Raw genomic sequence first — 27121 nt, 5'->3', positions numbered from 1 at the left:
GGCCTTGCTCATGGTTTTCTATTACCACCCAAATCTAAATTGCTTTTATGTGAAGGATACCTTTATGGAAAACTTGCTAATTCACAATTTCCAAAACATGTTTCTCACACCGAACGGCCACTTCAATTGATCCACACTGATCTATGTGGACCCATGCCCACACCTTCTCTTATCCAGAGTCTCTATTTTTTGACTTTTATCGATGATTTTACTCGCTTTACTTTTGTATCCTTCGGACAAAACAAGTGACTCTCTACTTAAAACCTTTCATAGATTAGTCGAGAAACAACAAAACCTTACTTTGTTATCTTTGCAATTTTATAATGGCGGTGGATATGCTTCGCATATTTTTTATCAATATTGCAAAGACCATGGTATTAAGCAACAATTTACTATACCCTATACTCCCCATCAAGATGGTTCAATGAATGACATAATTGAACATTGATGGATTCAACTAGAAGTATGATTGCCATTGCAAATATACCTCCTTTTTTATTGGGAGGAAGCCATATCTACCGCTTGTTATATCCAAAACCGAGTCTATTCTAAACCATCAATTCCACTTCATGGCTCGCCAGCCTATGCCTTTGTTCCTCCCGACGAGTGTAATAAATTACAAGTCCATGCTACCCATCCCATTTTTACTAGCTACGGAAAACCACATGATTTTAAGGGCTACCATCGTTATGATCCTAAGGCACGTAAATTCTTTTTTAGTCGTCGTGTGATCTTTGATGAAAAGTCTCTTATCTCTTCACCCATTTTTGGTCTTGCCAGTTCATTAGGAACCTCTATGCCCCAGTTCAGACTGTGCAGACGGCCACATAAGTGCAGGCTCGTGATGTTGACATGTTGAAAAGGGATTCGCCAAGATGATTTCTACGCGAAGATATACATGTCTGACCTTAATGTACCGGACAAGGCCCATTACCTTTTCGAAATAAAAAGGAGCCATGAGATTTGAACCCCTGCCAAGATCGTGCAGGCTCTATTTAGCCACATAAACCAACAATCCAGGCAAGAACTCATGAAACTTATGGCCGGCCATTAGATATATTCACACATAGTGCAAAAAAAGCGTGCATCTGTCCGACATTGTCTCAAGCGGGCCTATGTCATCCCTCCATGTTAGCAGTCCTATCCGCACGATTGCTAACCACTCATCATCTTCTCCCATTACCTGGAGAGCTCCTCCTGATCCTCGAATTTTTCCTTTAGTGCTGCCTGCACCTCTGGTCCCTATGGCGCCACCACCACCTCTATCGGCAACCGCAGCTGAGTCCTCCCTTGTCACTCCTCAGCCCATGTTAAAATTCATCCACAAGTCTACTTGATCTTTTGGCACTTCTTCTAAACGACCTACACCATACCCTTCGCAGATCACCCGGCTTGATTACACAAGGAACTTTCAATCGTTCCCCACATAGGCAATTTGGTGAAATATAGGAAATTCTCCTATAACTAGGAAATTGCATTCCCTACATCTTATAATAGGGAATATAGAGCATTCCCTACATTCCTTTGAAAGTCCCTACGTTCCCTACATCTTATAATAGGGAATATAGAGCATTCCCCACATTCCTTTGAAAATCCCTACATAAGGAATTATAAGGATGTGATTAAAGGTACTTTATAGATGTATAACTTAGAACAAGCCTACATAGATTTGGAAATCATATATTTTCTATAAGTTAGGTCGTCATGTTTATGAGTTTATATATTTGTAACATACGTTTAAATAGTGCACAACATATAAGCCATGTAGCTTTAACCCTATTACTTAGTGAAAAGTTACACAATATGAGAAATTTTCCTTGGAAAATATAGATTATTTAATACAATTCTTACAATCTACCTTGATGCATTTTATTAAATTTAAATCCTTTATTTATTGTTCATTGTAGCTCCTTAATATTGCAACCCTTTTTAATCAACTCGATTAATTTTTTTGGATTTGCAATATTGATGCCCACTTTTGCATTGAGATTTGAAAAAGTAGAGCAAGTTTCATCTTGTGAATATGATTTGATAAACTAGACCAAGTTTGGATCTTGTGCCCAAAAGCTTCGTAAATCATTTGACAATTATTCCACATAACTTCCATTTAGAGGGTCCTCCAGTATGAGGTATTCCTATTTATGAAATCAAATAAATGTGTTGATGGTATAGAATCAAGTTCTCATGCAAAGAGTATGTGGTAAATTCTTATGTAGCACTTACTTTCATAAGTGTAAGTTAATATCTTATTGAAAAATGACTACATTCACTTCACATATGGCATCTTAAAGTCAGTATCTCATTGAGATGCAAAAAACTTAGTATACAATACTTGTTTTCATTAGGCAATACTACTAAGTATTAATATATCAATATGTGCATCCTAGAATATATATTGATATTATCCCAAATATCAAGTGTAGAAATTCCATTGGATATCTAAAGAGATATTTAAGGGGTCAAAATAGTTGACAGCTTTAAGATCAATTTTTTTTTAAAACTAAGGTGAAGATAAACAAAATGCATAGTTTTGTGATGGATAAAACTCTTGATAGTTAACCATGTACTAGTGTGAATATAAACTACTTAAAAATATCCAATTTACTAACAATATTTATCACTAAAGAAGTATAATTAAAAAACTACTAGATTTGGGATTTTTTAAAAAAGTACATGTTAACATTGAACCCAATTTTTTAAAATGGTAGTTTTTTCATGATTTTTTAGGAAATCTCCTTCGGAGAAACATGCAACTTACCCAACAGATTGCAACTATGCTAAAAACTCGAGTGTTGCTTGACCTATAGCGGTTCTCTCATCCACTCACCATATTTACACTCAACATCAACTTGGGGATTGATAGACTTACATGATAAAACTAGCAACATCAACTACATGCTCAAGGGGAAACAATCTTCATATCAAACTACAAAGAAGCAACTTTCCTATGCCTTAATTTCCCTTTGCCCAATCATGGAGTACTCTTACAGACATCTCACCTCCCTCAAAATCCCTTTTCAAGTTGTGAGGATATCTGACAAGTGCTACAACCCTAAGCCACCAACATAGATAATTGAACCCTCCTCCAAGAAGTAGTCTATCACCGAATCTAATGTTATTAGACTCAACTCAAACTCTAGATGATATCTTCCTTTTCTTAGGTTTTGTAAGCATGTAAGAACATTCTCAAGTCAAAACACCTAGAACTAGTAGGTTGTTCTTGATTCTCACAATATTCTTCATGCAATCAATCCCTCAAGTAAAGAGTCATCACTCTCTTAATTCAAGATACTAATCTTTCTCTTTTTTAAGAGTTGAACCAAAACAAATTTTGGACATGGCAACAACTCACTAAGCCAACTAGTAGCTAGACATCACCACATGATATATATCACATTTGCCACATGAGGTATAGAGCATTGTATGCATCTCAAGGAAAGGACTATTCATTGTATGATCAAAAGATTGTTCCACATGAAGTCTCAAAGGCACCAAATTTTCTTCATACCTTAGCATTGACCTTTATAATTTGAAAAAAAGGTGCACCATATTCCATCACAACAAAACAAAACTCTCACATGTAATTTGTCATCGTATGGAGTAATGTAAACGTTTCCACTTTCAATAAGTTTCCAAAGAAGGCAAGATGAACCATCATAGGCATTATAGAGCTTCCATATCACCCTTATTATAATAAGTACATTAAAATCATTCCAATCTTATGTATGATAGAAGAACACATATTTTAACATTTTTATGATAAAATATAAAAATGATTTGACTCTTGTAGTAAATGATTAATGGTCTAACATGCTCTCAAAATAAATGTTATGGACTATAGGTGTTAAGGCTTGAAGTTGATTCTCTCTTCTAGGCTTGAGTCTCAAGGGTTGTCTTCTCTGGTCTCTCACATGCCTGTTTTTGCATTTCAAATTTGAATGCTCTCTAAGTGGTCCACTCTTCCATGAATACAAGGCAACTCCTCCTCCAAATAATGATAGTTTCCTTCAAACTCATTGCCACTCTTGTAGCTTTATCTTTATTCTTTAAACTCGGCTATGTTGCTAAAAAGATAAGTTTACATATAATACCAAGTAGCATTTCTAATTACAATGTCCACAAAGAAGGATGACACCATGAATAGATATTAGTCTGCTACTGTGACCTGAGCAAGTCAGGCTGCTAGACTAATCGCAATAATAAAAGTTGAGCCAAAAGATATCGAGAAAGGAGTGGTTATAGAGGGGTCTACAGATTTGGATGGAGTGGTATGTGTTACTGAGTAGGGTAACGGTGGTAGAGGAGATCGACTACGCTAATGAAGGGTTGTAGCATGGTGGAGTTTTCCAAGGCTGCTCCATAAACTGCAGTCATTGTTGCAGCTGCCCTACTTTTATGTAATAGGGAATTAAAGGTACAATGAGGATAAGATAAAGATGATGTTTATCACAATTCTCTATTTCTCAATTCAAGTTGATAATGATGGTTTCGAGAAGGTAAGGACAAAGGCGATGATGACTATCACGGTGGTGATGAGGATAATAAAAATGAAAACGACGAGGAACATATATTTCAATTGCAATTTGAGGCGGCTCCAGTTGACAAGAGAAAGGAAAGGCTTTTGTAAAGATTATTCAACCTTTGTTTTAATTTCATCCACGAGTCCCCCCCTTCACACCCAAAGAGACATATGCGTGGACAAAACACAAGATATTACAATTCCATAATGCTCCATGCCAACCATTATCCCCTCCATTCCCATGCAAGCATTCGAGCTTTTCATATGTCTTTTCTAGAAATGCCAAGTGATAAAGAGATTATTGTGCAACCATAGCATGTGCCTCTTGTGCTAGTACTCAAGCTTGTAGAAAGTGAATGTGCCTTTACTGCAACTTATACAACACTAAAATTTCTAGCTTTGGGTATACAACACCTAGCCAAACTTACTGGCCCCACACCTAGCGCACATACTCGACTAAGGTGACTAGATCAATCTTATTTTTACTTTACTAATATTTATTATTTTATTTATTTTATTTCTATGTTTAACTTTCATTCAGGCCCCATTCCTAGACCACATGGGTAGCTATGATGGGTATACAAGAAAGGCTTGGTAAACTAAAATTAATCATGAGAATTTAAATATATTATAGTTGTATTTATAATATTAACATTAACTTCTAAGGGTAACAACTTTGTGCACGCTCTCTCTCTCTCTCTATGTATGTATGTATATACATATATATATATATATATACATATATATACATATATATATATATATACATATATATACATATATATATATATATACATATATATACATATATATATATATATACATATATATATATATATATATGGGGCTATAATGGAATAATGTCCTAGGTGGTTTGACTTAACATACACGAACAAAGATTTTGTTGTATTATATATCTATACAACACATATTCCCAAATAAACCTAAGAAAAATGAAGTCTTAAGGGTAACAACTTTGTGCTCTCTCTCTCTCTCTTTCTCTCTCTCTCTCTCTCTCTATATATATATATATATATGGGGCTATAATGGAATAATGTACTAAGTGGTTTGATTTAACATACATAAGCAAAGATTTTGTTGTATTATATCTGTACAACACATATTCCCAAATAAACCTAGGAAAAATGAAGTAAAAGTGGCAAAATACCAAAAAACGCAACCTTTTTAGTTACTATTAGATTGTTTTTTACAGTATTGCAATGAAATGCCTTGTGTGTGTGTGTGTGTGTGTTTTTGTGTGTGTATGCATACCAATCTTGTAATGTATAACAACCTTCCGTGATGTGTTTTTGAAAGTATCTTCCAATATCATGTGACGTGCTTGAAAGGTGTATACCATGTGAGAGTGAAAAGACTGCAAGGTGTGTAATGGAAAGTGATGGCACATACTAGTGTCGGACACACTTGCACATTGAGGACATGTAAGTCTATAGAGATTCTGATGTTGAAGAAAGACAATCAAGCAGGAGAGAACAAGAACAAACAATGGAAGTAAATCATCAAGCAAGAGGATGAGAAATGAGAAAGTATTGATGATGTAGATGCATCCAACCACATTATGTTCATATCACACTACATGCATTGGGGGTTTTATTCTTAAATGAAACTACATGAATTAGCATTTAGGTTAGTAAAATGTGTTGGATGTTGTGGATTAGAACCAAAGGAAACATTGAATTTCATCCTTAAAGAGTATTAATGTTTTTGTTGTATTTAGTTATGCTAGAATTGCCATGAGGCTCTATTATTATTCATTGAAGAATACAATTCCTAAAAGCATCGAAGTACTAGCGAATCTACCAATGGCTTCCCAATAAAATAAAAGAAAGTATCAAGTTTCCATTCCATGTAAGCATATGTACTATGTGTCCTTAAATGTTTCTAAGCTTGGACCCCATGTCACATGTTTTCATTCATCACACTGCATTGAAAAGGGTTGAGTTGCTTCAAGCTTTCGGAGCAAAGAAGGATCAATGTACCTATTTAGAGAGACATGTAGTAGAATGATGATAGTTTTACCTCATAGTGCATTTTTTAGTGCAAAAGGTTTTGATGCTTCCGAGCACTTGTATATACATTTTGTGGTGCAATGCCAAATCTTCTTAAATACATGTGCACTACTGTGAGATTGTGTCACTATGATAAAAATATTCCTCTTATGTATCTACTATATTTTAGCATGCAAACATTTTTAAGATTAAATCTATATGCTTGCTTCTCATACATGATGTCTCATTCTTGCATTGATTTTGACAACCAATCGTGAAAGCATGCCTCTTGTTCATGAATTTGTAATTTTGGCATCCTTATAGCTATCACGTTTTTTATAAATTAATGTTTTTTAGTCATCAATAAATTGTGGTATGCAAACATTTTGAAAAGTAAATCTACATGCATGATTGTCATACATACGTATCGTGCTTGCATTGATTTTGAAAAGGAATCCCAAAACCATGCCTCTTCTTTACATAGTTTTAAATTTACCACTCTTTTCTTGTACTAATGTTTTCTATTTGTCTCAAGACATTGCACGTATGTCGTCCTAACAATGGGATTGAACACCATATTGGTGCCCCCTTAAGCTCCTACAATTTGCCCTCTTCTAGACCTAGACTCTAGTCACATAATCAATGCTAGCTCCAAAACCATGAAGGTGCATGCTTTGTTCTTGCCTTAGAAACTTTAAGAAGTGTGCATATTTGTTCGTTGTATTATGATGTTTGCTATCATGGTTTGACACTAAAATATTTCTAGAAGAAGACATGTTTTGTCTTTAGATAAGAAACTAAGCTTTTAAGCCATGACTTTTCTTATTAAGAGTGCTTAGTTTAGTTAAGATTTCTACATTTTTAAGTGTATAGATGTCTGAGTAATGCACTCTTTATTTAATGAAATCATGTGAAAATTCTACCTTTACCTATGCTTACTATTGTTACCTACAACAATTTTGGGCTCCATATAACTACCCAAAAGTTGCATGGGAACTAGCCTTTTGATATTTAAAACAATTAGTTTTTCCTTCTACAATGCAAACACAAAATTGTGAACCATTCATAATTATATACAACTCATTCATAATCACTTGTGAATGCAATAATAGTTATACCAATGTGTTAGTCTTTTTTTTTTTGGGAGATCATGTTAGATCGAGTTGTCATGGGTATCCATTTTGGATTCACTTCCCCATGAACTATTTAGAATATATCTAATATGGCACTGGTCTTTATTTAGGTGGTCTAATTGGCCTCCTCCTTGTCTCCATTAGGCTTGTCTACTTTGTCCTTAGGTGGACTAGATTGATCAATTATAGTCGGTGGGAGACCCAATGTTGCTAGTTGCTTTGGGAACTTGTTAAGTGGAGTGGGCCAATACTCGTCAGTTGCAAGCACCTGACAACACCGATAAAAAATCAAGTCACTAAATTTGTACATTATTCTAACTTTGTATCTATTTCTCATCAAACATGGGTAACACACGTTGGCTTTACCACTCACCTTGACTTGAAGTTGTAAAAATTTGACATAGTTAATAGCCTTCTCCAACATTGTTACCAAGTCCACCTATATCAACCACAACAAACAAAGTGAGCCTTTGTGTTTAGATGAACCGCATTAAAGATCAATGCAATCACTTTTATGTGTGTATCATGGATTGAAATCCACATGCACAAGATTCAATCTAAGCTATTCAAAGTACAATCTTGCCTTTAGATAAATGAAGTTAAGGGGGGTCCTTGGCATTTGGGTTGCTAGTCCTTCAAAAGCTAATGTTCCACTATTGTTACCTACCCTCTAATTAATTCCCTACCTACCCTCTAATTAATTCCCACCAACGGATGCCCTTAGTCTAGAGGAGGGAGACTCCCTCTACCTCAATCGCTACCTTGGAACAGAGCCCCTCTGCCCATGCCCTGGCTTCCTTCAGTTCTGCTAACCCTGGCACCAACTCCCTCCCCAGCATTCTCTTCGGCTCCGGCATTCCCTCTCCATTCTCATGCAGGCATTTCAGGTCTCCTACTCCACCGTCTCCATGCTCTAGAGCCCCTAATTCGAGTGCTCTGCCATATGAATGTATGTTGGAAAACAGTACTCGGCTGCGCTAGTTGTGTAAGGGTTATTGGTTACTGTATCGCGGTCAATAGCTCTTGCATGCGAAGGATTAGTCAGGCGCACATGATGATTCTCTGCGCTGATCAAATCAGATAAGCTACAGCTGCTGGCAGGAGTCCAAATTTGCATTTTCGGAATTGTGACCAAACCCGAGAGACAGATCGAGCTGAATGTCTATGGACATACTGGGAGTTGATCTCTTAATCCTAAGGCTACGTAAAGCTGAAGAGGTACGGTAGTTCACAAGTGACTGATCGATTGGTATGTGCACTTACCGAATTGATTGCTCAGCCCACCGTGCTGAATACTGGTACTGATACTTAAATAGATATTGATTTGATACGGAATAATCCACAACTAGATCGATAATTTGTTGCTCCTGGGCGATCAACGCTGGCTGATCGACGCTGGCTGACGTCTTGAGCTTCGAAGCACCTTCACAGTCTGTTCTGTGTTTGGTACTTCATGATTATTCTATCCTTTGATTCATGCTCTTATCGATAGTGCTTTCAATGCAAATTGGCGGCCCATTGTTCTTTCCAGGTCAAGACATCTTTCTGCTCAGTCCGCAACATCCGTGTTAGGCGCACCTGATCTACCAAAATCAATAATGGAACTCATGTAGTTGTATAGCTTCGCCATTTTCCTTTTCAACATGGAGGTTGCAAACCATGCGGAGCAACGCTGGATCTGTTGGCGGCCCGACTTGCGATGGAATTCTCTACCCATGGCTAATCCTAATGGCGCTGGCCAATTGCGATCAACGTGTTGAGAACCACCACTCCCGCATCTAATCCGTCCATTTTCAGGCCGAAGTCGAGGTAAGCGTATTCGCAACGCGTTTGAATTCCTTCCAGATGGTTCGTAATGCTGGATTCCCACTGGCTGCGCACTGTTGTTCCAAGCTGCCAAAGATCTTGCGACTTCGCATATATGATGCTACAGCATGGCAATGTCTGTGGAATCTATGGTGCTGCTCGCATGTTAGTATCCTTGGGTTTTTCTAGTAGGCTGAGATATAGGCTTGAAGGCTTCAACTTGTTTAGCTAACTTCTTAAGCATAAGATGGGCTTCAACAAAAATCACATCACATGCATATAAATACCCTCATTTGTGAATTTATTATGATTAAGATATAACCATTTATTATTTAATTTGTAACCCCTTTATATTGTCCCCTTATGTATGTAAAATATGTGTGACACTGATATTTTAAAATTCTCTTATGATGAACACATGTGATACATATATTCAAGAGTGACACACACACCCCCCCGCCCTCTCTCATGAGTAAGGGAAGTAATAGAGGAAAATTGAGAGTTAGGATGTTCATGTTGGAAAACAAAGTGTTAAGACCAAAATAGAGAGAGTGAGAATGATACTATGTTGGGAAATTGCTATTAAAAAATGTTGGGAAATAATGCATAAATGTGTAATGCACATAAGAATGCTACTTGCTCTCTGTTGCACTACTATGAGAGAACTTCTACTTGAGCTATGACTAAGTGTTTTATATACAAGTATAGGAGAGTGGTAGATGAGATCGATAATCAATGGGTGGTAGGTGAGAGGTATTACATGTGGTAAGTGACAACCTTATCCTTTAGTAAAGAAAGTAGTTGGGGCCTATCAAGGCTTATCTTTATGGTACGTGAACTACCATCCAACATCCACTCTTAAGTTCAAGAGAGGTGAGACTAACATACAAAATTTTCAAGGGGAATTGGCTATTTTTCTAGTAATACATCCCCCCTAAGGAAAATAGTAGGATTAACCTTGACTATAGAAGATAGCATTTCTATCAATGTTCTTGAGAATGATATCCACATAGGAGGGACTATAATGATAATGACAAGATAGGGAATTGATGTCATCGAAAATCCCTATGAAACTTTGTTGCTTGATCTCATGATATGTTTCATAGAAGTTCTAATGTGGAAGTAGCTTGACGACAAAGTTATCAAAGATCCATTGAAGGATGATACACTTGATGATGAAGTTAGATAGCTCATGTCGTAGATGAGTACATGTGTCTTCTTTATTTGAAGGGAGGATTTCAAGCAATGACCAAAGAAAAGTTTCACCCTAAAATGTCAAAGTAGATATCTCTTTGAGGATTTAACTATGCTTGGGAAATGATAATTGTTGTGATGGGCCGTATTAGCCCTAGAGACACGATATTTTTATCCAAGTAGGGTTTTATAATCTCTCCTTTGCTTGTTTCAGGAGATGCTTAACCATGCTTGGGAAAGGATAACTGCTGTGATGGGCCTTATTTATAGCCCTAGGGACACGACCTTCCTATCCTAGCAGGGTTTTGTAATCTCTCCTTTGCTTGTTTTGAGGAGATGTCCAACCATGCTTGGGAAATGATAACTGTTGTGATGGGCCTTATTAGCCCTAGGGACACGATCTTCCTATCCAAGCTGGGTTTTGTTATCTCTTGTTTTCTTTTTATGCTAGGTTTTCTTGAGCATAAGTTTATTATAGTAAGATCCAAGTATCACTTGTTCAAGGAGATGTTTAACCATACTAGGGAAATAATAAGTGATGTGATGGGTCTTTTTGGCCCAGCCCGGCATGATCCTCCTTTCCAAGTAGTGTTTCGTAATCTCTCTCTCTATAGCCTACTTATGTTTGTAGACTCATTGTCAGCCTAAATTCCCCTTCAATTCACATGAACCAAGTGACACCTTTGCACCACTTCATAATGTACATCTAGCTATACTTTACTGGAAGATCTAGTTTATGTATGTGCCCATAATAAACATAGAACTTTGAGATAACAATATTAAGTGAACATAGTTTTCTTTCACCCTATGAATATGCTTATAAACCATATAGCACTATCGTATCCCTGCTCTACCCTTAGAAATAATAGACACATGTTTTTGCTAAACTAAGTCTTATGCATCTTTGGAAGATTTTGATACAAAGGTATTCTATAAGGGAGTGTGATTGTTACCTAAAGTGTATTTTCACAAGGCTTTAAGTTCATACACTTTCTACTCTTTGCAGCTTTCTAATTAAATCTCCTTGACTATGCTTATGGTTCTTGAATATAATTTATTTCCACCATAGATAAAAGTCTACTTTCCTTTGAGTAATGTTTTTTTTTTTCCCCTTTGATGTATAACCTTTGATATGTAACTTTAATATATAGATTGATTATTTTTTATTTATGTCTATGTTTCAGGAAGCCATAATGAATAATTTAAGGAGATGTCAGTGCAATTATAAGTGTAGGCATTCAACCCTTGGTTATCAGAATGTTACTAGACAAACTTACTATGCACACAGTTGCAAGGATATGAATGGGCTAATACATTCATCAATTCTGGCTCATCAAGAAGGTCAAAATTCTACTAACAATGATGTTCCTATGAGTGAAGATAACCCTCCTATGGATCAACCATCATCTCACTCTTTGCCGAGGCGCACGCATTTGTGGTGTACATGTAGAACATATTGTGGAGGTGGACGTATGGTTCCTCACTCAACATATGCAAGACACATGAAAATTGAGGAAAGATTTAAGAGTCTCACTACTAATCTTGGTTTACGTGACTCTCAAGGACTACCACAAGATGACATTCTACTAGAGCATAATGACATGGGAGATGAGGTCCATAATGACCCATCAGATGAGATTGACAATTTAGACGAAAGGGAGGATAATGAGGTGGAACCACAACATGAAGCGTTCGAGATGGATGATGTTGAACCATCTTTATTTGACAAAATTGTTCAAAGAATAATTCAATTGCAAGCACTTTGGGATGAGCATCAAGCTTCAAATGGGTTTCAAGATAAAATGCTTAAAATTCTTTTTGGTGATATGGACAGTTCTAATCCCCCCCAAGCACATATGGACAATATATATATGCCAAGCTTGGCCAAACTACTAGTGCAAATGCCTAACACATGGGATGGAGACTTGAATGGTATAAATATTCCTACTTGTTGGGAGAAACTTGGTATCATGTTCACACGGCTAGGTATGGTTAACTCCCAACGTTATAGGGTATGCCAAGGAAGTGAGAGCTCTATTCATGCACCATTGCTTTATCAGCCAAGCAAGGAGGATAACTACATTAGAGACACAATTGAATGCTTGTGTAACATCAGAAAAGGAGGAAGTAAGAATTTAAAGCGTGATTGTTCACAATGTTGTGAAAAGTGTTCCAAGTGTTCTCTACCAAGAAAAGATATGCTCTCTTTTGACTATGTCTCCATTAGAGAACAATTGCATCTACTAACTAGAAGTAGAACTGTATGCCATGAATTGTTGGAAATGTGGAGAAATAAAAACAAATGGTTAATACATGAGAATACACTTTGTGATTCTATAATAAATGAGTTTTGGGATGGTACAAAATGCAAAAGTGTAAATGATTTTTGGAATCCTGAATCATACTTTGAGCTTCCATTGATATGTAATAACATGCATTGCAAACAAGTCTATACAGCTTGGCCTTCTGCCCAAAGGTCACCATTGCTTGATCATTCACAGGATGATATTGAGAGTGCCTACAAGTTTATCTGCAAATCATGTCGAACTCACATACATGGGTACAAAAGGATTTGTAAGGTACACTTTATTATCATGCTCATCTTTTTAATTAATATAAATGAAATTTGATATAGGTTACTAAAATGTGGTGTGTTTTGTGATAAATAGGGTGATCCACACAATTTCGCCTTGTTATTACATTGGGATGGATTCCAAGCCTCAAAGACAACCCAAAAGAATTGTGGAGTTGTTGAAATCAAATTTCTCAATGTTGGAAAGAGCTCCTTTATTGGAGTTATACCGGTTTTATTTATTCCATTCAGTTGCAAAAAAGTTATTGGAAGCTCTAGGAAACTCTTTCACATATTCATGCAGCCATTGATAGATGAATTAGAAAGTCTATTTGTTGATGGATTTGAAGTAGACTTCAATTATCCAGTCACACAGATTGTTGAGCATGAAAATTCTCTTAGTCGAAGATTCATTGCACATGCTATGCTAATGATGGTAACTGGAGACCATCCAGCTCAGTGCAAGATTGGATCTTTCAAAGATGGTGGTCAATCATTTTGTCGTAGAGACAAAGCAATAGCCACTTTGGAGAGTGAGGGCTCAGGACGTTACTTGTATGATCAAAATAGATTCCAGTTGAGATATAGACCAATTAAAAGATCAACCAATGAAATGCTTAGTTCTTTGACTATGGCAGAGCGAGCCCTCACCCAAGCAGAAAGAGAAGAGATTTTGAAAGACGCGAGACTTTTTGGTAGATCGTGCTTGTGGAGACTATATGAACTCTATGGCTTTGATTTATCCTTGGACCTTGTATATGATTGCATGCATATTTTGGCTCTAAATTTGTTCTCAAAATATATATGTGCTCTAATAAGGACTGTGGATAACAGGATGAAAGTAAAAATTGATGAGACAACACATCGTGTCACTAAAGTGACACCATACTCTATTCGTTATGGTCGCTAGCCAAGATATCCTAGTAAGTATTGTAAGAGCTACAAGGCTGAGGAAAATCAAAAGTGGATTCAGTGGTGTTTGCCTTATGTACTATATGAGATTGAAGGTATTCTATGACCTAGGATTGATTCTGATAGACATTGCTCATGCTTTTTACAACTACACTCGTGACCATGGTTGGTCTAGAGAAAATATAGACACTTTGAGAGAATTGCTTGATTCATGGAAAGTAAGCTCTGAGGAGCTCTTCGGATCAAACTCACCTCCTTTGGAACATGTTGCAAGTATAAATATTTTTTATTTTCTTAGTTTCTTCATTTATATAGCAATTATATTTCACTTTAATCGTATATATTTTCTTACCTTACTAAATGTAGGTTTTGGAGAATTCTTGGATGGCATTATTCGACATGGTAGTCATGATACTTTCTGGTGTTATATTTATGAGTGTATGGTCTCAGTATATGTCAATATCAAAACAAATAACAAAGATAATGAGATTTCTTATGCAAACTACTAAAGACGAAGATTCTTTACATGGATATTTATGCATATTACAAAAGACCAACGTGACAGACTTATGCCGTATCAAAGGATGACAAGAGAACTCCACAAAGCTTTACTACCACCTGATGGATACTTAGTGGATTCTAATAGGTACGATGAATGTATAGAATGGCATGCATCAGGTCTCATGCATGTATCATGTGTGGAGAAAGCAAAAGAAATATGGAATTTTTTAGAAAAGGCTAATGATTGTGCATGCAAAAGAGTAGCTCTAACAAAGGGAATAACCATAGGAGCAAAGAAGTTAAGACACAGGGATGCAACTAATGAAGAAAAGAGATATGTTCATCATAGCTTCAACATAGAGGTGGAAACAGTGACAGAATATAAAAAGGTTTTTCTAAAGGGAGAAGTTTATAAAGTGGGAGATAAAGTGGTGGTAAGATGCGATGAAGACTCTAGAGTGGACATAGATGTTGGCCATTGGAAAGCATGCATATCATCATTTTTTTCGTTTGAATGCAATGGTGAAGTGAAACTATTTTTTGGAGCTTATTACTACAGACAATGTATTGTGGTTGAAAGTGGCCATGAAAGTCTAGTTGTGGACACCACTACATGTATGAGTGTCTTGCAAAATGGTTTTGTTCCATTTTCATGGGATTGTATTAGACCAATACAATCATTGTTACACAAATTTATTCCACTTCAACATGGAAACAATATCATCGCATATGAGACAAAAGATTTGAGACCAAGGTCACGTTTGATTAAGATAGGTTGCATCGGTTGCATTCCTCCTTGGCTAGAGGAAAATGATGTTGTTTATATGAAGTCTCATCTAGATGCTTTATGTGAGCCAAATGACCTCAAATGTGCCGTTATAAGAGCAGTACACTATGAAATGAAGCAAGTAAAAGTGGGCTGGCTAACTAATATACACTTGCAAGAAAATATTTGGAAAGTGAGAATAGAGGATCAAGATTGGAAGGATTGGTGGCTATGTGTATCCATGAAAAAGCAATGGCAAGTACTCAAAATAAAAGCAATTTCAATTGACAATAAAAGAAAGATTGTACCTACCATGTGGCGTTCGCATGAGCATGAGGCAACAATGTTATGACGGTATGTTTATTGAAGTCTTTTGTTTTGCATTGCTTAATGTAATTTACATTTTCAAACATTATGATGATATGTTTATTGAAGTCTTTTGTTCTGTATTGCTTAATGTAATTTACATTTTCTAACATGCATTGCAAACACTTTCTTATTGTTACCATGCCTATGTAGGTTTGCCATGTCGACTTCTAATCTAGAGATGATGGCTCTTTTGAAAAAAATGATGAGTGAGGATCCCAAACTACTTGGGCTTGTGGATTCAATTGTGGAAGAAGTGAAAGGTAACTAACTCTAATAGCTAAATTTATACCTAATTTTATTACTAATTCATGTGTTCTAATCCAAGTGCTAAGAAATTAAGTGATTTAGTTTGATATAGCACTTCTTTTTTAAAAATACAAGTCTCTTATGTTTCTAAACTTTGGTTTATTATGTGTACATAAAGGTAACAAATTCACAAATGATGGTACAAGAGATAATGGAACAATGAAAGCTAAGGAGGTCATTGGCCCTAATGTCTCTTCAAATCACGATACAGGTATATGTCTTTATTTCTACTAAACTTTGAAAATTAAAATTTGTACATATATTACATCTTGCTTTATTAGGTGATTCATTTTGAGATTAACTAGCTTTAATTAGTCTCTTTGCCTAATTTAACATGTTCATAGTTATTCATATTTTTAAACTTTGAGTAATTGTGTGTATATATATAAACATAGATAAAAGAACAACAAAAGGTGGGAAAAGAGGTAATGTAAGAAAGGGAGATCAGGAGGTTACTTGCGATAATGTTTCTTCAAGTCAAGATGCAGGTACCAACTCTAAGGATTAAAAACTTGTACAAATTTGGTGACCCAAATTGATACAAAATATCTAATTACTTTCTTTTGTGTTATTGAAAATTTTCATAACCTTGTATTATCGTGAGCTTTGGTTAACTCTATGTATATATAAGTAAACAAGTTACTAAAGATGACACAAGAGACAATGCAAGAAAGGAAGACATTGAGATTGCTTGCCTTAACACTTCTTCAAGCCAAGAATCAGGTATTACCAGCTTTCTTATGTTGATAATGAGTCATTTTTTGAAATGGTTATACTAACTAATGATATTTGATCACTTGAGTATCAATAGGAGTGATACGCATACCATCATATGATGATATCTATCGGCCACCCATGTTCAAATTTAGAGAAGAGGGTAGACTTTATGGAAAAAAGCTCTTGGCTGAATACTTTAAAAGTCAACACATTGTCATGCTCGAAAACTATCATCGAGTACATAGGTGGTTTGAATCCTTAAACCCAAATGATCTATGTTATAAAAATGCGGATAAAGAGTATATCATGAAAATCATATCAGAGAATCACCATGAGATTTTACCATTGAAGTTTATTGGATGTGAGTACATATGGAGAGATAATGACATATATGACTAGTGGAAGGGTACAAAGCAAGATGAAAGAAAGTATTTGAAGAAAAAAAATCTTTTAAAGAAGGTAAGTTGATTGTTACTTTTTTTAATTGGCTTTCCTAATATTTGAGGTGTAGATTCTTAGTTATTGAACTATTAATCTTATGACATATAGAGAGAATTATCCGCATCTCTTGGAGTGGATGATATAGATAAGCTTCAAAATGTATCAAATGACATAACATCATCAATGGTAAGATGATATGATTTATAAGTTTGATATCATAAGTGTAGGATTGATTCTTTTTCTCCCATACTCATTTAGGGGTGTCTATTGATGGTAGAGTGAACCATATGTTGCTACTATTGATTCTAATCAACTTGATGTATACATTCCTAGCATGGATGATATTGCAAATGAACAAGGTTTGAAAAGGTATCTTGTAATGTTATATGTTTATCATTTTTGTACTTGATTCCATATATTTTAGAGACATTTGATGTATACACATGATCTTATTTTGTTGATGTAGCCTCTTGAAGAAAGTAGCTCCTTTGAAGGACAACAATACAAGCAAATAGATTTATCATTGCAGGTAATGCTTTTAAGCTCATATCTAATAACTTTCTTTGAGAATGTCTCTTATACAGATACTTATACATTAACTTTCATTTCCCATAGATGAATATGTTCGTGGAGGAAGAAAAGAGCTTTGAAGAATTTCAATGTTATACATCCGATGAGGTTCTTTGCTTTATATTAAATTCAAGATTGACCATATGATTCATGTTCTTAACAGTATAATCTTATCCTTTACATGCTTAAAATGTAGGATATTGAAAATGAAGATGAGACACTTGATATGGAAAATTGTGCCAGCTTTTCAAAGTTATTGTCACATGGTTTAGAAAAAATAATGTACTCAACTAAACGTCAAGAAACTCTGGAACAAAGTATCCATAGTTCAAGCAATGATAAGGTATGTAACTTTTTTCTCTATATAAAATTTTTTAATGTGATTACTAATTTTCGTTTTGAATGTAGGCTAATCCAGATGATGACATTAATGAAACATCTCGAAAAAGTCAAAGAAAGAGGAAGGTATTTGATATATGTTTGTGAGAGAACAATAGCGTCATAGTTTAGTGAATAACTAAAGATATGATTTATTACATAACTATTTATTTTACGTGTTGACTAGCCAAGTGAGAAGATGAAGGATCTTTTGCAACAAAGGAGCATGAAACGAGGTACCAATATCAACGAAAAAGAACCAAAGGTGCTAGATGTAAATGTTTATATTTTTGTTTATGTCATACATGAAAAGCATAATCTAAATTTTTTATTTTATTTGAATTAGGAATTTAAAAATATCCCAAACCAAGGCATTGAGATTAACATTTCAAATGATACTCAAAGGGTAACTTTATTGTTAATTTATATTTTAATTAGATATATATAATTGTAGTCATGTAGTTCAATTTGTAGCTTTGAGATTAACATTTCAAATGATGCTTAAAGGGTAGCTTTATAGTTGATATATATATATATAATAGTCATGTAGTTAAATTTATGGCTTTTGATATTATAATTTATGTCATTTAATTATCTATACATAGTATAATAAGTTACTTATTCTCTTTTTGTTATTCAATGCAGGTTAATATGACAAAAGAGAGCATGGAAACCATACTTTTGAAGTATCTTGGTGTGCCTACAGTTCATGATATGTACTTTTCTTTAAAGAGTACATACATGAATCTCAAAAAGATTGAAGCTAGCTTTCTAGTCTTGATTAAGGATACAAAGAAGCCAACAAGTGATGATATGATTAAGGAGATTATTTATTGGCTACTAGGAAATGGCAAAGTTGTATTAAACAAAAATAGCAATGTGCTTAGTCTAGATGATGTGGAAGTTTTAGCATAACTTCTATTTTGAGTTAAGAATTTATTGCTTTTCAACATATTGGAGATTTGAGGGATTACTCAAACATTTATTACTTTGCAACATATTGGAGATTTAAGGGATAAAACAATCAAGACACACATGTTGCTTAATTAGTTTTTAGTTCTATGCTCCTTTAAAAGTATTTTTATTTTTCTTTTGGTTGCTAGAAGTAGATGGTGATGTCTTAATTTTCTTAATCTATTTTGATCATTAGATGTATGTTATTGATCCTTACTTAGAAATGATGACATTCTCTATATAATTTTCTAGTTAAAAATTTATTGTGTAATTTCTTGTTTGATATTAGCATGTCTAAGACTAAGGGCAAAGTAGATAAAGTGATAAGGAAAAAAGAGAATTCCCATGGAATTCCCTAGTTGAAAGTACATATAAGTAGGGAATGTTAAAAATAGGAAAAATGAGAGATTTCCTAGTGAGAGTACCTAGGGAATCACCTCTAGAATTTTTTTCCTATATAGGAATTATTCCCTACATAGAAAATTTTGTATTTTCCTATGTAGGAAATATTTCCTACATAGGAATTTCCTATGTAGGAATTTCTTATGTAGGAAATATTTCCTACATAGGAAAGGTCTTATGTGATTCCCTACTTATTCTCACTAGAAAATGTCCCATTTTCCCTAGTTTTTACTTTCCCCACTTATATGTATTTTCAACTAGGGAATTCCATGGGGAATTCTCTTTTTTTCCTATATGGGGATCGATTGAAAGTTCCTTGTGTTATCATCATCCTGTTCTCTCTCACCCTCCATCCACACTGCCTTCGCATACCTCCTCGACTCTTTCGTCAGCTTCTCCCTCTGACTTCGTCACACCTCAAGTCCTAACTTAGCACTTGGTCCCTCATCACCTCCTCCATCACTTGACCAGTTGTCTATTCCGACCAAAGAGTGTTCTCTGAGCAACTTGTACTTTACTATGTCATGCCCTGGAAACTTTATTGCCAAACAACTCTATGAACTTGAGTATGCTTGTTCTACCTTAGCAAGTGAGTCCTCTTCCGATCTTGATGGTGATCCTCTCTCGACTACTGATGCTTTTGCTGGGCGGCCTGATGCTCCTGAATGGCGCCTAGCCATGGAGGCTTAGCTTAACTTCTTAAAGTTCAACAATACTTGGACATTAGTGCCTCTACCCCTTAATCGCAAACCCATTTCTTGAAAATGTGTCTTATGTAGAAAATTTAATCCTGATGGCTCTATTGCATGATACAAAGCGCATCTTGTTGCGCGTGGTTTTGGACAGATTGAAGGTCTAGATTACTTCGAGACTTTCTCTCCTGTCTTGGGCATGGCTTCTCTTCGTGTTCTATTTTCCTTTGCAACCATGCTCAATCTTGATCTTCATCATTTGGATGTACAAACTACTTTTCTTCAAAGAGATTTACCCAAAGAGCTCTACATGCAGTAGCCACCCCACTTCGTCTCTCGGGAGCACCCAATGTACATGTGTCATCTACATCAGTCTCTCCGGGGATTAAAGCAATCACTCGACTTTGGTTTCACCAATTCAGCACCTTCATGCTAGATAATGGGTACACATGTCTTCTCTCTCTAAGCCCAATATCTATATTCATCATAAACTTAATTCTTATTTAATTGTTGCATTATATGTGGATGACAAAGCACTCCTAGGCCATACTGCTAAAATAGTACTTGCCAAACCAAAGATTGCATCTACTTTTACCATCACAGATCTAGGGCCGCTCACTCATTTTCTTGGCCTTCAAGTATCTCGAGATCGCACTTTAGGAACACTTGTGGTCCATCAATCTAAATGTGTAACTAAAATCCTATCCCAATTGGGCATGATGAATCTTAAACCTTGTACTACTTCTCTTTCTCTCTCCTCCAAACTATCCTCCATTGATTCTCCTACAACCACCCGTGATCAATCATATATGCAACAATTCCCATATAAATAGCTCCTAGGCAAACTCCATTATCTAGTTACTAGCACTCACTTGGATTTTTATCATAGTGTCAATTTCCTCTCATGATTTATGCATAATCCTAGCATGATGCATTGGAAATCTCTCCAAAGGGTGGTTTGTTACTTGAAGTATACATCAAATTATAGTTTGACATTACCAATCTCAATCCGATCAACCATTAACTACCTTAGTTAGTTGGTCTAATTCAGATTTTGGGGGTTGGGGGGGGATAGATTCTTGTTGGTCTATTGATGGTTTCACTTTTGTGATTGTGGGTGTAGCTATGACCTGGCAATAAGGTCTATGGATTCAGACCTTAATTGTAGAGCTCAAACTTCTTTCAAAACCACCATTAAAGATCTATTGTGACAACTTGTCATGCACCTATCTTGCAAAGAACCCAAAACATTTAGAGAAGACAAAGCATGTTGACTTAAAGTACCATTTTATTTGGGAACCAATTGAAGAGAAGAAGTTAGAGCTCGAACATCCTCCAACAGCAAACATGTGGGCTAACATCACCATGGCATATGAAAGGATTTAAAATGTTAATATGAAAGGTTTTAAAACCAAGGTCATTTTAAAACATCATCTTGGCATATGAAAGGTTTTAAAATTAACTCGTCATAATATTCATAAATATCACTAACTCATCATAATCTTAATAAACCTTTTATTTTGTACAAGCTTCATTAGTAGATATCCTACCTTTGGTGTTGTTATATTTTTGTAGACTATTTCTCTGCTTTCTTCCTCTTTACACATCACCATACCAACACTCCTCCCCCCAGCATGCCAACTTCTCCAGCTCCTCGCACAGCTCCATCTTACACCCCACTACCTTGGATATTAAGGGTAAGCTTGGGTGGATCAAAACTCCATTTATCAAAGCATACAATCAGTCCTGCTTTTGGCAAATATCCATTACTCTCAACACATGATTTGGAATATTATGCAAACTCCCGGACTTGACACTCAAACTCTAGAAGGCCAAATCGATCATAGTCCCTTGTGCAGATATGGTAGAAGAATGAACAAATCTCATAGATCAAAGATTCTAGCTTCATGGTATGTTTAACCAGTGTTCAGGAAAAAGTTTTTTTTATAGGCAATACAAAAACCTTTAGACATATGAAAATGTACTTTTTTCTCAATATTTATAATTCACAAATTTATTAATTAAAAGATTAAGTTATTTTACATTCAAGTTCATAATCTAACTATCGACAACCTCGTACCAAATAATATTGCATTCTAAAAAAATTAATTTGCAAGATAGAGCTTATCACAAAATGAGGTGTTTTTATATTATGATTGGCATTCTCAATGACAAATAAGGATCCAAGATAATAGAGAGAAAGCAAATGAATCATACAATGTGTTTGTGTTTTTGTATTATAGTTGGCATTCTCAATGACAAACATGAATCCGAGATATATATATATATATATATATAATGAATCACACAAGGTAGCTCTGTTCGTACTACAAAAAGATGCTACTACCTTGAAGCTATATCATGTGCCCCTCAATAGAAATCATCATTAAAGCTTCCATATGTGTTGTGTCTAGCTAATTTCTATTGCATGTCTTGATTAGGTTTTGAATGGAAAAGCCTCTTTCACATATGGCAATGCTTGAACATTGCAATAATGCAATTTGATTAAGCTTTAATAAGTTTTGATACTTCTCCCATAGCACCTGGATTGAAGCTAATTCGAGTCCAAGCATCTTTTAAAGTTAGGTTTTTCCAATCCAAGGAACCTTGAACTTTGAAAATCTAAAATTCCCTCCTCAAGCTCATACCATCAATCATGCCTTCGTATACATGACTATCAATTGTTTTAGGAGATGTATAAAATTCAATCAAGGCATTCACTTATTCAATCCCATACATCTTAAAAATTTGTCCAACGAGGAAGGAAGAGGGACATAATATGTTTAAGTTCTTCAAGATGGAGTTGTCTTCAAACCTCTCTCTCAAAGCACCCAACACTTTTTGAAAAGTAAGAGCAATACGCAAATTTGAGCCCAAAGAAAGAAGATTGCTTTACCTTGTCAATAATATCATTTTTCATAGAATTAGCAATAAAAGATACAAACATGGTTGTAGCCTTATTGTTGTTATCCATGTATTCTGTAACATTTTCAGCACCACAACAATGCAATAGCTCCAATTGTGGAGCAAATTTCAAAAAAAACATATTGTGCTTTGCAAAGAAAAAAGCAACTCTAAATAGGCATAGTACACTATCATCTGCATTATCTTGATGTCTTGATAACCCTTTTTCGAATGCCTTTTGATTGTGCCCTTGCACATAAGCTACAAACTTATGTGCATTGGAGTCTACATGCTACTTTATTGCACTAAGTTGAATATTAATGGACCCAATAGTGCCATACTCACTTTTACACTTCTTATGATTTTTGCATAAGTTACAAACACTCTTCCTAATGCTTTATCACACCCACATTTTCTGCAATACATCCATCTACCTCTGAGGTATTACCATTGCTTTCAACATTCAAGCACTTAGAGTTTTCTACTTTCATTAATGTAAAGCTTGGTATAGTTAAGAGTGATGTTTGCCTTTGCTTGTTTCATTGCTAAGTATCTTTCGTTTTCTACAATTAAACAAAAGAAAATTAAGATTTGTATTCTTTTTATTTCAAAAGTTTAACCTGTAAATATTAAGGCCTCCTCATAAGATCATTGGAGACCATTGCAGAAGGGGTCTAAGATACTATACAGACCTTCTTCCACTTAGATTAGTTGATAAATAGCAACATTTTCATCCATTCACCCATCCATGCCCCCAATGGAATTAGCAATGTTTTCAAGCAAATGAACATTACTTGTCCTTTCTTCGCAAACATAAGGGAGTAGACAAATATACATCCTCTAGCACTTGTCTCTACATTATTTATGAGTCGTACCTAAGATTTGAAGGGTAACAGTAACTATTAACTCTCTAAGGAAAGCTTACTATATTTCGTACTAGAGATGGATAAAATTAAGATTACTATTATTTTTATTTCAAAAGTTTAACCTATCAATATTCAGGCCTCCTCATAAGATCATTGGAGACCATTGTAAAAGGGGGTGTAAGCTACTATACAAACCTTCTTCCACTTAGATTAATTTATAATTAATAACATTTTCATCCATTCACCCATCCATGTCCCCAATGGAATCAACAATGCTTTTAAGAAAATGAAGATTACTTGTTTGTTCTTCACAAACACAAGGGAGCTGGAGGAGATTGTTGTTGGAGGAGGAGCCATGAGTGGTAGTGCTGGCGCTTGGAGGAGCCTGAGGAGATCATTGAGGAGGAGCCTCCTTGGGAGCATGTAGGAGCTAGAGGAGATCACCGGCGGAGCTGCCTAGGGAGCCTGGAGGAGTTGGAGGAGATCACTAAGGAGAAGCCGCTGAGGATGATCCACCCTAGGAAATACCGCTAGAGGAGTTCGCTGAGGAGAAGCTGCCATAGGAGGCAGCAGTGGAGGAGGAGGTGCTACCTGGAGGAGAGGGGGTCACTACTCGAGGAGGAGGGGGAGATAGACGAGGAGGTGCCACCCTGAGCGGTAGCGCTAGAGGAGGAGGTGCTGCCTAGAGGAAGCATTGTTGCCCCAGTGCTGAAGGAGGAGGAATCGTTGCTGCCCAGCCGACCGCTGGAGATGGAGGAGTCGAGATAGAGGAGTTGAAGGAGGGGGATCGAAGAAGGAGGGGGAGATGGACCTGACAAAAATCAGGAGGGTGAGATGGAGAGTCGAAGGAGGAGTTGAAGAAGGAGGCCAAGACGGAGGGGGAGTCACGTCGAAGAAGAAGAAGCAGACGAAGGACTTATTTAATATTTAAATTTTATGCATTTGTGTCAATTTTCAAGTCATGACTCATTTAATAACATTAAATAAATTAAATTATGTGTCGCTACACTAAGTATTCTCACACATGTGCCTTGAGTTTTGACTCCTATCTCTTGATTGCCAAGTCATGACTCATGAGTTATGCCCTCATCACTCATGAGTAAAGAGTCTTTAATAATTTAAAATTATATATCAAATAAAATAACAATGAATTAAAATTATATTTATAATACATGTCATTTCAATAAGTTTTACAAATATAATATCAAGTCAAAAAATTATTCAATAATTTTTAAATTTATTTATTATTTTAAATATTATTTTATGTGCAAGTAATTTTTGTCCTCATTGTTATGAAATTCACTAAACCTTTTACTTATATTTTTAAAGGTAATTTTTATACATTTCCAATTCATTTTACATTAAACCTTAGTTTTTCGTGAACATTGGGTTTAACTATTGTGCTTGACGTTGTGTTATGCAGTTCTCTTAAATGAGCTGTGTGAGATTGGTGTGTGACCAATGCACCATTAACAAATGGAAGTAGAAAAGCCACCTTACTTGTGAAAAGGCAATGATTGATGCTTTATTTTAACTAAGATATCAACCAATTCATGTTCTTTCTACTCTACACAGTCATCTTTATCTTTCTCTTTCTTTATTGTCTTTTGCATTTGCAAATCTCTTTAGTCTTTCTCTTTCTCTCTCCTCCCTCTCTCTCTCAACACGACACAACACCCTGCCCTATTTTAGGGAGACAGAGAGTGAGTGAAAGTGAATTTTGGAAATAATATATCCGTTTGTGGATCAGACATAGAATATCATTGGTTTGGGAGATGGGCTAATGAACTCTAGGAAAGGCCAAAGTGTTGTCTAACACTTGAGACCCAAAATCATGAATAGATTATTATGGGACAAATATTATGTGAATACACTTGCGTACATATTCTAATACTTAGCTAGAAGAATGCTCCATTGGTTCTTGTTGATGAAGTAAGGAACCTCGCACTGTTGAAGATGCAAAGAATTGTTGTTGTAGAGGAAAAAGAGAGTTGTGAAGGAAGATGTTGGGGAAACACCATTAGGGACATGGACAAAAGTTGAAGTCCAATCTAATAAGCTCTTGAAGCACATGGCTCACTATAGGAACAAACATAGATATAGTATGATGGAATTACTATCCACCATCAATCGAAGTATCTTTTCTAGCTTACGTCAAGATTACGTGTTAGCACTCATATGAATGAAGCAGAAAGGGAAAAGTGCAAGTGACTCAAGGAGACATGTCTAGCCAAGGCGAGCCAATACTCCCTTGGTATGTCTTGATCTTGATGTGTTATGGATAAATGTGGGGGGTGCTACTAAGAAGAAGGCTAGGGGGTTAGAGACGGAGCCAACCGACCAGGGGCACTAAACATGCCCACCTTGAGGATCCTTAGGTGCAGTGTAGTGCATGTGTGTTCATATCTCTTTTTTTTGTCTTATCTCTTCCCTTTTTTCTTTCTCTCTTAGTTTCCTTCTCTTTTTTCTTTTAGTTTATACTTTTTTCTCTTTTCTATTTCTTTTTTTTTTTCGAGAATAGTAGTAGTCTTTTACAACTTGGCAGGTGGCCTTTTAGAGTCGAAATGGAAGGAGAAGAGATCAAAAGGTTGATTGAGAAGCTTGGCTCACAAGAGGGCTAGTGCACTAAGGCGCATACAATGAATATGAGAGACTGAGCCTAGATACTTGAAGTACATTGCTCTATTGTTGATCAAGTTGTTATTGGACAAGATTGAAAGCACATTGCCATGTTATTGATGAAGTTGTTGTTGAAGAAGAATATGTCCTTGTTGATGAAGATTTGAATTCTCATTGATGAAGCAATTTGCAACTCCTCCCATAGAAGTAGATGACCAATGGATGTTTATAGTAAAGGTATGCCATGGATGAAGAAATTGGGATGGGAGTATCAATGGCTCTCTAATGTCTTTGTTTGTTGTTAGAGTCTATTGGATGATCTTGTTGTTGTGATGTTGCGATATCTTGAAATCTTCAAAGAAAGATTCTACTATTGATGATGTTGGCTTCAAACATGAAGCCCATTGCATTGTTGTGTCATCTATTACTTGCATGCATTCATTTGGTGAAACTATGAGAGTACAATGTAGTGGGTGCAAAGGAAAAGATAG

The 27121-nt window shown here is 35.7% G+C and overlaps 2 protein-coding genes across 2 annotated transcripts; both read left to right on the top strand.

The window, feature by feature from the left end:
* Positions 1-15938: 15938 nt before the first annotated feature.
* On the top strand, positions 15939-16595 carry LOC148027027 (uncharacterized). The gene is made up of 3 exons (XM_087690374.1): positions 15939-16041; positions 16206-16298; positions 16483-16595. Exons 1-3 carry the CDS (start codon positions 15939-15941, stop codon positions 16593-16595), a joined length of 309 nt encoding a protein of 102 aa, XP_087546500.1.
* A 984-nt stretch (positions 16596-17579) lies between these two features.
* Positions 17580-18539, top strand: LOC148027026 (uncharacterized). Its single transcript, XM_087690373.1, has 6 exons — positions 17580-17621; positions 17712-17774; positions 17861-17923; positions 18012-18158; positions 18224-18280; positions 18381-18539. The coding sequence occupies exons 1-6, from the start codon at positions 17580-17582 to the stop codon at positions 18537-18539; spliced, it is 531 nt and encodes a 176-aa protein (XP_087546499.1).
* Positions 18540-27121: the final 8582 nt, after the last annotated feature.

This window comes from Lygodium microphyllum, chromosome 13 (genome assembly GCF_053477565.2).
Source record: "Lygodium microphyllum isolate KBCC chromosome 13, Lygodium_microphyllum_v1.1.10, whole genome shotgun sequence".
Lineage (NCBI taxonomy): Eukaryota > Viridiplantae > Streptophyta > Polypodiopsida > Schizaeales > Lygodiaceae > Lygodium > Lygodium microphyllum.
Note: the sequence above shows the minus strand (reverse complement) of the source record. Positions and strands in the feature narration are given on the sequence as shown.

Excerpts from the sequence above, each read along its gene's own strand:
- LOC148027026 (XM_087690373.1), top strand. The coding sequence starts at position 17,580 with ATGGATGATATTGCAAATGAACAAGGTTTGAAAAGGTATCTT. Across the intron at positions 17,775-17,860 it reads AAATAGATTTATCATTGCAG|ATGAATATGTTCGTGGAGGA; the intron begins GTAATGCTTTTA and ends CATTTCCCATAG. Across the intron at positions 17,924-18,011 it reads AATGTTATACATCCGATGAG|GATATTGAAAATGAAGATGA; the intron begins GTTCTTTGCTTT and ends CTTAAAATGTAG.
- LOC148027027 (XM_087690374.1), top strand. The coding sequence starts at position 15,939 with ATGTCGACTTCTAATCTAGAGATGATGGCTCTTTTGAAAAAAATGATG. Across the intron at positions 16,042-16,205 it reads AATTGTGGAAGAAGTGAAAG|GTAACAAATTCACAAATGAT; the intron begins GTAACTAACTCT and ends GTGTACATAAAG. Across the intron at positions 16,299-16,482 it reads CTCTTCAAATCACGATACAG|ATAAAAGAACAACAAAAGGT; the intron begins GTATATGTCTTT and ends ATATAAACATAG.